This window comes from Cebus imitator, unplaced genomic scaffold (genome assembly GCF_001604975.1).
Source record: "Cebus imitator isolate Cc_AM_T3 unplaced genomic scaffold, Cebus_imitator-1.0 Scaffold72, whole genome shotgun sequence".
In the NCBI taxonomy this organism is placed as follows: domain Eukaryota; kingdom Metazoa; phylum Chordata; class Mammalia; order Primates; family Cebidae; genus Cebus; species Cebus imitator.
Genome location: NW_016107387.1, coordinates 701710 through 712773, shown reverse-complemented (window position 1 = coordinate 712773; position 11064 = coordinate 701710). Strand labels below are relative to the sequence as shown.

The 11064-nt window shown below is 45.9% G+C and overlaps 1 protein-coding gene across 1 annotated transcript in view; it reads right to left on the bottom strand.

The window, feature by feature from the left end:
- Positions 1 to 10351, bottom strand: part of HS3ST3A1 (heparan sulfate-glucosamine 3-sulfotransferase 3A1) — a 104681-nt gene extending 94330 nt beyond the window's left edge. The window contains exon 1 of the mRNA XM_017531383.2: positions 8860 to 10351. Coding sequence (XP_017386872.1) covers positions 8860 to 9458 — 599 coding nt within the window. The 5' untranslated portion in view covers positions 9459 to 10351. The remainder of the gene's footprint in view (positions 1 to 8859) is intronic.
- Positions 10352 to 11064: the final 713 nt, after the last annotated feature.

Genomic DNA, 11064 nt, shown 5'->3' with positions numbered 1-11064 from the left:
TTTTTTTTTGAGACAAAGTCTCACTCTGTTGCCCAGTCTGGAGTGCAGTGGAGCAATCTTGGCTTACTGCAGCCTCTGCCTCCTGGGCTTAAGCAATTCTTGTGCCTCTGCTTCCTGAGTAGCTGGGATTACAGGGTGCCCACCCCCACATCCAGCTAATTTAGTAGGGATGGGATTTCTCCATGTTGGCCAGGCTGGTCTCGAACTCCTGTCCTCAAGTGATCTACCTGCCTCGGTCTCCCAAAGTGCTGGGATTCCAGGCATGAGCCACCACACCTAGCCCTAATGTGTTGTCCAATTTTCCAACTAATGGTCTAAGATCAGAATGTCCAAGTCACTCTACCACATGGGGCAGCCTTTCAATCACCTGCATCTTTGGGACGCTGGTGGCTTGCTATGCAGGCAGGAACTACCTGTGGACAATTCTGCTAGAGAACATCACAGAGACCATTCACCGCGGTGGTGAAGGACTGGCATGCTGGAGGTGGGTGAACCTGGGTTTGGCAGCAATTCTAAGATGTACATAGTTCTGTGACCTTGGACAAGTTACTTCATCTTTCTGAGCCTGTTTTCTGATCTATAAAATATAGAAAATCATAGGATCTGCTTAAATAACATCAGATTACGAGCAGCCGAACATTCTGCATCATCGGGCACACAGTGTGGCCTCAACAAATGTAGTTAATATCACCTCACCTCTCAAATGATAGATTTCATCAAAGATGCATTGCAGGGTCCAATTATTTTGCTATTTTAAAAAAGGTTAAAAGGCAATGAAAAGTACATACCCACTAAAATGGAAAAATGCCAAACAAGTAGACAATGGTATTAAATCACAGAAATTATTTTTAACTCCATAAGCACTTGCAGTTTATCCTTTGCACGAAAGCGGTTGATAAAACAGATCCAATAAAGATAAGCGAATGAAAATGCTGCCAGTTTCTTGGAATCTGTAGATGGAGTGGGTGTTATTTTGTTTTGCTTAAGTAAAGATGTAAAGTGGATAAAACTATTTTTACAGTTGTTAAAAATATCAGAGGAAATGTTTTGAGGGAGATTTTCATTGCTCTATTCAACCAGAAGCCCAGATAAACAACTGTGTGTTTAAAAACAGAAGCAGAAACGACAGTGCACCACCTAGACAGGACCTTTGAGTCTGATAACGCCAGCAGTCTGGCTGAGCAGTTCCAGTGGAAGAAACCCCCATAATTAGAAGGTGAAAGGATACTCGTCCTCTCCAGAGTTGTGGAGGTTGGACTTTCTCTCTTCCTGCCTCTTCCTTGAATGCATTAATTGCTCTAGGTCTGTTTTGCTCCTATAGAAACTTTCATAACCCATGGTATCTACAGCAAAGGTGAAAACAAGTGAAGTCAGCAGATAAAATTCTTAAGCTAGCCTGGAAATTCTGGACTGGGTTTTCATCTTTGCTATTAGGTGCGTCCACAGCTCTGGCCCTATCTCTTTACCCTATAACCAGCTTTCAACTACTGACACCTGTTCCTTCTATGTTTGTAGCAAAACAAAAAAAAAAAAAAAAAAAAGCCATATGCCCAAGTCTGATTTTCCTCTGACCCCTCTGACCCTTATTTTAGTTCTTTGTGCCCTCAGAGACCTGTCATTTACAGCAGAGATTTTGTTCTCTATGATAAGAAGCTTTGGGGAACCTTTCACATCTTCTTCACTTTACATTTACCAGCCATGGAGGACAGAAAGAAAGGAAAATGAAACTGTCTCTGTGCTTGGTTTGGGAACAAGAGAGTAGGAGGGGAGCCGTGAGCCAATATGATTATGAAATCAGCTGAGGGAAAAATCAGCATGTCTGGAAGTAACAGGTGCGGGCAGGGAGGGGAAGCTGGCGGGCCCGTCCTGGGGGCCTTCCAAAAGAAAGGAAAGAAGAAACACGGAATAAAAGGGAATCGGCACAGACACTATTTCAGTCTGAGCCCTCAGCCTCCAACGCCTGTTAAGCTTCTCCTGCCTTCTTTGACTGTTTTCACCTTTGATTTTAGAATTATTTTAGATACGAAAATTGTGAAAAATAGTACAGAGAATTCACATATCCCTTTCACGCGGACTCCCCCAGATGATCATCTTATCGTAACGCTAGTACGGTACAATGATCAAAACCAAGAAATTGATGTTGGTATAATGTTATTAACTAAACTGCATGTATCACTCACAATTCCCCAGTTTTCCCACAGATGCCTTAGTTCGGACCCAGGATCCGTTCAAGGGCGTCCTCCTGTTTACTGGTTGGTCATGACTCATCTTTATCTCCTGCCATCTGGGATAGCTTAGACGTCCTCCGTCATTTTGCATGATTCTGACACTTTTGAAGAGTACCAGTCAAGTATTTTGTAAAATGTCCCCCAATTGGGGTTCATCTAATGTTTTCCTCATGGCTATATGGGGGTTATGGATTTGGGGGAAGATTACCGCACATGTGAAGTGCCATCCTAATTGCATTACATCAGAGAACATGATCTCGACACAAGGGAATGCTAACCCTGGTCACTTGGTTTAGGTGGTGTCTGTCAGTTTCTCCACTTGAATGCTCCTATTTGTCCCTTTCATCCTGCCTTCCTTTAACCTGTCCACCACCCTGCTCCCCAATCTGCTCTCCCAGGCCCTGGACTGCAGGTGCAGAAAGACCTATCCCATAGATACTCTCAAAGCACTTTCTCGTGAAGCTGTCCCATGTGTGGTGGGCAGGATTCTCCATAGGGCATCCCAGGGGCCTTAAGGGTTAAACAGGCTTCTGTTCAGAATCACAGGACCCTCCTTCAGAGCCTGTACCACACAGGGGAAGGAACAGGACTTCATTACTGATGTTGAAATAAAATCATCTGGAAGTATTTTCATTTGAAGCTGGCTTTCAGAAACAGAGGCAAAACACACTAACAAGAGTAATCTGGGACATATGGTATTCCTTTCAGTCATAGGCATTTTTAATATAAATCCCCTAATCATTTATATCTTGGTTTTCAGATTGTGAAGCCAAATCTCTTATTTTTCTCCAAAGAATAAACTCCCTGCCTAAAAGAAGTGAATTATTCTTGCCCAAAAAAAGGCTAAGTGCAGCTCATCTGTGCTAGGCAGCTCATCTTGCTATAACAGCTACCTAAACACAAGTATTTGTTGTTGCTGAAGTTTCTTTTTTAAATTGAGACCAAATATGCTCTTACCACGATGAGGTTTTCAAAGTTCTCCCTTTAGGGGTTTCTTGCTGACTCCTCCTCCCACTAGGTGGCACTACATATCACAGTCAAAGAGGGCTGTTGACAGCCGGTGAATACTTTGTGTTGAAAACTTTGCAAGAATGTCTCTCGAATTCCTAAGGGCAAGACTAAACTTCATTGCCAATAAACACTTCCCCAGTCTCGTTTCACATTTATTGTCATCAGACAGCTTCTGAAACAGGCCAGTTCTGAATTTCTGTAATACAGTCAGGCAATCTTAGGATTAATGTATGTTTTTAGGGGCATGAAGAGTCATGCCAAAATTCAAGCATTGCCTCATTGAAGGCAAGAAACTGGGGAAATGCTTCCATTCACTGAACTCAGCATTGCCTGGACTATGATCTCAACAGTGTCCCCAAACTGTTCCTTACTCAGGATGTCCAATATTGAGCAGAAGTTCCCCAACGACTTAATAACTTTCTTCTCATAAATTCAATTTCTAAGTTTTGGCTTCATGACAGCTTGTTTGTTCACTATATAAATACCCCCCACAGAGATTTTTAAACTGTATTAAATTAGCAAAGGTTTTAAAGTGCTGACAAGCATTTTTAAGACATCCTTATAAAATGCAAAGACGAGGGAGTGCAATTTCCTCTGATTACATATTAGAGGCACATATTTAATAAGCAACCTTATGTTCACAATTGCAACTCATCACTTAAGCAGAAACAAATTTTCTAAAAGCTTGGGATTTAATATCATTAGGAAATCTATACCAAGAAATGATGCTCTTTTTCAGCCAAGTTACTATCAACTTGGTGGAGGAAGATTTCCCCCTAAGGAAAAGAACTAAGAATATCAAGTTCCCGACTGGGCCCAGCAATTTGACTGATGGTAATTTGCAATTTGCAATTGTTCAACTGTGTCCCGGAGAGATTCGAGGCCCGTTTTGTTGTTGTTGTTCATATCGGGGAGTTTTGTTTGCTCTGCAACACTCTTCTGATGAAGTGAGCATCTAGTCTGTGTGAGGTTAGCCCCTGTTGTCATTAATTGCACAGGTTTATTTCACTCCCATGACCCTGCCAAAATACAGATTTGGCACTTATTCTTTCCTGGCCAATCCACAGACTTATTTACAAGAGACAAGTATTTTGGCCAGGGTGTTTTCTTTTTAAAGAGAGGGCAGGAGATTATAATGTCATGGTGGATTTTCATAGAAGTCTGTGCATTTCACATGAAGTATAGGAGCATGTTATGAATCTCATCCCTCGAAAGGAATATTCACTCTCCCAAGGCATTCCGGTCCAGGCTCTACCAAGTGTTTTTGTTGTTGTTTAAAGCCTGGACTATGATCTCAACAGTGCCCCCAAACTGTTCCCTACTCAGGATGTCCAATATTGCTCAGAAGTTTCCCAGCTACTTAATAACTTTCCTCTCATAAATTCTATCATCGTCCCTGTCTTCTGGGTGTCTGCTCCCACATGCACATTCACGTGTGACACACACACACACACACACACACACACACACACAGGAACTAGGCTGATTGACTTGCATTTCCGGTTCCGTCTGTTGGGGATGAGCCCAGAGTTCAGACATTCAGCAAACTAGATGACAGCATTTTGGCTCCTCAACCTGTGACTGGGTGGGGAATGCCCAGGTACTGAGAGCTTCTATAGACACGCACTGTAGACTCAGAGTCTGAAGCAACATCTCGCTCTTCTCCTAGCCCTCCTCTCTTCCAATGTTCTTTCCTCTGCCCTACGGATAGAGAGCCCTTGGCCTTCAGTCCATATGTCCTTGCATGGGTGGTCAGACTGCAGCTTCCTTGGCTCAGATTTCATTTCAAACTCTTCACACAGAAAGGGCTTGCACAGTACAGGAGGGTGGGAAACTGCACATGGAGGTACTTTGCAGCTGCTCCCAGCTGCTACAAATGCCAACTTCTCCTCATAGGAGCCGAAAGGGCCTCTGCTCAGTATGCTTCTCTAACGGACTTGAAAAACAGGGCCATGATCATCAGAGGCCAGGAAATTTCAAATTCTGATGAAGTCAGGGGAGCACTAACTCCTAAACTCCAAGCTGGACAATATTTGATCTTCCTGTAGGCACTAGAATAAAATGATTCTAGTGGTATCCTTCTCTGCTGAAATTGTCCAGACTCACGAAAGAAAAGAAATTGAAATATAAGAAATAAACATGCTAGTGTAAGAGACTGGATAATAAATACTTCCTATCTTGTACCAAAATAATAGAATGAAATGTTATCGAATCCAAACATTCACATACATTCAGATGTATGTGTATGTGTACACACAAATAGACACATTATTTAAATACTCTATTAATAGATATTGTTTAGCTTACAAAAAAAAAGACATATCTTTTAGTTGGTGCAGATAGAAACAAGCAGAAGAGAGACTTATTAAATTCTAAACTCATCTGTTCTTGAACTACAGCAGAGGCATTCAGTCTTGACTTCCAGTAAAGATCAGTGTTTTCAGGCTAAGGAAACTTTTTCCTTTTCTTTATGAAGCCACAATACATACAAGAGAAATGGACACTATTCATTGCAAAGGACTGCTTTCCGGGGTCCTGCAAGCCATAGACATTTGTTGTACTGATAATATGTCTGCTAAATTAAGTAATGAGGAATGTTTTTTTAAAAAAAACTCCATCAGGATCGAGTTTCTCAGGATATAAAAATTTGTCTTTGTTTTATTTGTTTTAGAGGAGGTCTATTAGGACATTTTAAATTAGTAAGAATAATTTTCTTTCTAGAGATTTTGAATAACAAATCCTTTTTCTTTGCCTGTTACTACAAATGTGTTCAAATAAAGGGAGGGTTTATGACTTCACTATTGGAAGAAAGTTTATAAAGTATTTTATTTTCTTCCCAGTGACAGTAATTTACTGAACAAGTTCAGTAACAGGCATTTCTAACTCACAAACTCATTTTCCTTTGAACTTGCTAATAGCAGCAGATTTGTCCCTTTGTGAGGACAGTAGGGGGCACTGCCACCACAAACTATCATGGCTAGCTTAGCGATTTTGCTGGGCAAAAAAAGGCTAGACATTTTAGGATTCCCCCATGTCAATGTACACCTAAAAATAATTATACAGGTTTTAATCTTCCATAATTCACTTCTGGGTGCAATTATCTGGAATTTATTTCTTTCTGTGTGCATGTGTGTGTGTGTTTGTGTATTAATGTGCTCATAAGCTTGTGGTACAATTCCTGTATTGAAAAGTTTGGGCTGACTCATGAAGGTCTAACTGAATCCCCTGTTCTAAATTATTAGCTGAATATAAGTAGCTAAAATGCACTTAATAGTTAAGTGGCATTCTGGGTGGGAGAATTTTTTTTTTCATAGTTGAGCCTTCAGTCTTGCTCGCAAACATCAAACTCCAAGTTCAGAGCCGAGATGAAAGAGAACTGTGGGTAAATTTCATTAAATAATCACATAATCCAGGCTCCATAGGTTGGATTTTTTAAAAAATAAGTTTCCTATGTAATTGAGTTAAACGTAAATTTATGCATCCAATAAAAAACCATTGCAAATGGTAAAACAAAGACATTGCTCCAACACTTAGAAAATTAAATTCACCAAACCATGAAGTCTACTGTGCAGCTATTTCTGTAACCACCATAAATTGCTTTACAGAACTCTTCTGCTGGAGTAAACAATCCAAGGGGAGATTTACTTTATAGCATGCATCCAGTTTCCAAAGGAGAGACTGGCCTAAAAGTTTATGACTCTTTTTTTCTTTTTTCTTTCTTTCTTTAAAAAAAGTTTTTAAATACTTGTGTTTCTCGTTACCTTGAAACCTTCCTCCTCTTACAGGAGCTCAGAAATGACCACAGAAAATAAGATCCAGGTCTGCAGATTGACTGGGCCCTCAAATACTCATTTCTGGAATAAGAAGAAACAATCCTAGTTTGTGGAAATAAAGTTTATATGGCAAAAGGAAAATAAAGGGTTTTAGCATAAATATTTCACCATATTTAATGGCACCTCAGAGCCCAATGTAGTGTTAGATGTTTCAGACAGTCGGCTTGAAATGTGTTCGCTTATAGCACGGTACGAGGCCGAATTCAAAGCAAACTGCTATAGATAAGAGTTTTAGGGGTCTTTAATCACTTCTTTCTTGTGTCCTTGATGGAAAAAACAGAGCTGCCTTTGTGCTAAAAAGAAGGACCTGTTGTTTCCAGATTCAACAGGTCATTTTTATAAGAACTTCCCAGAGGATACAACATAAATGACAGAAACACAAGGGGATATTTTAAGTGGCTGATGATTTTAAGTGATACATAATCTATATTAAGGGGAGGTTGTTTGTTTTTTCTTTCCAACAAATGGAAAGTTACTGTTTTAAAAGTGTTTAATGTTTAAATTCAATTTTTAGGGCCAAATCGTTTCTCTATGAGTGGATTTACTGTAAATTCGGCTCTTGAAATCAATCTGCAAGTGCAATTGGCCCCTCAAGTAAATAAACTTGTCAAATCATGTCCATTTCCGTGTTGTGGATGAATGGTTAATTTAATGGGCTTTTTGAAATCTACCTAAATTGTGTTGTAATTTTTGTTACATTGTTTCAGTTAAAATAACAAAGAAAACACGTATTTTATGAACAAGATAAACTTTATAAAATGGAAAGTTCTAGCAACAAAATTTTTACTGGTACTTGGAAGAAAGAAAAAAAAGCCAATATATTATGGCAAACAAAATCCAGGCGACACTAGATTTATTAGAATTTGGCCGATTTTATTATTAAATGTGGTCTGAATTGGAAGAGACTGGCGAATTTAAGATTAAGATCTAAGTAAGACTTATTTCCTGAACTGTATTGGCAAAGTTGCGGCAAAGTTGCGCCAATGTATTTTTCTCTCTTTTGTCTTCTTCTTCTTCTTTTAATTGGCCTCCTTACTTGTAAAGAGGATTATTTGACGATCTTTAGAAAAGTTTCTGTCAGTCCAGGGACAAAAGTTACTTTTCCCTACCAATATCAAAATCACTACAAAACTCATTCCTTGCCCTCAAACAAAAGTTATTGCCAAGCGTCCTTTAAAACACAGTGCCTGGTTGCTTTCCCTTGCTCAGACAGACATATATTTTCCAAACTACCCAGATTCTCTGGTTCTTGACACTTATACTAAGTCTCTATATTACTTCCCACCCAGGACAACTATCTGGCAAAAGGTCAAGGTAAATAAATACCTGATGGTAAAGGCTGGGTTAACCACAGAGAACTGCCCAAAAGGTAAAGAATGAAAACCGGCTTCCTTGGAAAGAGAAAGGAAATCTATTAACTGTTGAATAGGTTTCTAATTTAGGAGAGACTTTTTTCTTTCTTTCTTTTTTCCCCTTTAGCTAACTACATGAATACTTTTCGCAGAGCAAGAGAAAGAGACCAGACTTGGCAAGAGATTCCCAAGGATGGAAATCATGAAGGCCAGAATTTCCCTCCCACTCCCTCTCTCAACATCCACTTCCCAGGAAGGAGAAGGCAGCGAGAGACGAAAGGTCCCTCAACTTAAGGACAACTACTGATGACCCTTCGCCTTCTGCAGGAAGTGGGGAGGAGGGCGAACTGGGGGGTCACCGAGGGCTCTCCAACGACTTTCCCAGCCCAGTACCCCCGCGATCCTTCAGCCCCCGGCTGGGCCCGCCCCGCTCACCGGTACCAGGCAAGGCCCTTGTCGTAGCTGCGGTCGAAGAAGTGGGGCTCGGCGCCCACGGCGCGCACGTCGGGGTGCACGCGCAGGAACTCCAGCAGCGCCCGCGTGCCGCCCTTCTTCACGCCGATGATGATGGCCTGCGGCAGCTGCTTGCTGCCTTCGTCCAGGAGCAGCGCCAGGGTCCCCGGCGGGGCCTCGGCCACGCTGCTTCCCGCCCCGGAGCCGCCGGGACCCCCGGCCAGGCCAGGGGACTCCTCTTCCCAGGCCGCCTCCTCGCCGTCGCCGCGCGGCGCGGGCGGCCGACGCCTCCGCCACTGCTGCAGTTGCAGGAGGCGCTTTCTCTGTGCCGCCGCCGGCCACACCGCCAGCTCCCGTGGGCCTCCGGCTAGGACACCGCGACCCGGGGCCCCTGCCTCCTCCCCGCCGCCGGACAGCCCTACGACGGGGCCGGACAGGGTCTGGCAGCGCTCGGCCAGGCAGTAGAAGACGTACAGGGACGTGAGCAGGGAGCAGAGCACCAGCAAGAACTTCCGGAAGATGCTGCGGGACAGCGGCTCTGCAGAGGTGGGGAGGGCGCCGGCCGGGCCCGGAGGGGCCATCCTAGCCGGAGGCGACTTCGGGCAACGCGCGGGCCATGCTAGGCCGGGACCCCGCCAGGTGTCAGAGCATCCCCCCGGCGGGCCCGCGCGCTGGACGGAGGCCACATCGCCGTGCGCCCCTGCGGCTGTGCCAACTGCCCCCGGAGGCGGCGGCCGGGGCTGCGGGGGGAAACGGAGCCCCGGGGGCCCCTCGCAGGATCCCTGCCTCCAGCCGAGGGGACGGGAAGGGGAGCGCAGTGCCGTGCTTAAGAAACCATCGTCTTAGACTCGCTCAAGTCCTGAGCTTGGGGAAGCGCTCTGCGCCCGGGTTCCCCCAAGAGTCGCCGGAATCGGGGTCTTGGTGGCGGTGGCGAAAGCGTGCGTCTCAGACCGGCCCCGAGAGGCCTCTCGGTGCGGATCTCCGCTCAGCGAAGCTGCATCCCTTGCTGGGTCCCGGGTAGGGGACGGGCGGCGGCGGGGCCTGTGTGCTCAGTGCGCCCCAGACAGCGGCGAGCGACAGTGCTCTCCAACCCCGGCTTCCTTTGGCCCCCTTGCCCGCCTGGGCGCGTTCTCTCCGCCCGGACTCCGCTTCTTTCGGCCACGGAGCGAGGTTCCCCCCGAGTCCCTCCGCCCGAGCGGGAGCCAGAGGCCTGTACCAAGCCGTCCGCCCTTCTCCGTGCGCGCCGAGCTGCTCCAAACTGCTCTCGGACCCCACCTGTGAGCCGCGTGGCGGGGCTGGGCTGCGCGGGACCTGTCAGCGGTCCCCGCCACTGTGCTCGCAGGAGCTCACCGACTGCCTCCCGGGACGCCGCCGCCGCCGCCACACGTGGGACGCCGAGGGCAGCAAACTTGCCAGTGACGTCAACGGCCCGGGCCGGACCAGCCCCCGGACAAGAGCGGCGGGGTGCGGACCCGCGGCCGGGCGGGGCCAGACGGGCGGGGTGCGATGGAGAAAAGGTGGCGCGGGCTCGGCAGCGGCCGCCTAATGGCACTGGAGAGGGCGGGGGCGGCAGGGGCAACGCCCCTTCCCCAAGGTGCCCCTTTCCTTCGGGCGGCTTCGCCCCCTTCCAGTGGAGCTCCTGGCTGCAGCGGCTCCGGGTTTGCCTGAGTGACAGCTAAGGCCAGCCGGATCCCTGGGGCCTGACTTCCACTCCAGAAGCCACTGGCTTGGGGAGGGCCTCCAGAGCTCTCCACAGCGACTCAGCCCTCCGCAGCCCTGACCCTCTCCAGGTTCCCCGCGCTCTGCTCCTCTCTCGGCACCGTTGCCCTATCCTTCCCCATCCCACCCCTTTCCACCGCCTGGAACCTACTCCCTGTCCCCTTGGAAGTTCTGTTTGCAGCAGTTCCCAGTACTGCGCTGCACGCCACGCCCCCGTTTGCCTGGAGCAAACCGAATTCTCTGCAGCAGTTTCCACTTCTATCTACTCAACGTCTGCTGCGGGCCTTTGAGCAGAGCTCTTTCTCCCATCAGCTTTTTGTTTGTTTGTTTGTTTACTTTTCTTCTTTCGATTGTTTTCCCTTGGATTTGTATGAGATTATCCAGTCCTCCAGGGCCTACAAAGGAACAATCTCTCAGGAAAAAAGTCAATGCATAAATCAAAGGCAAAATTAAAATTAAAAAAAAAAA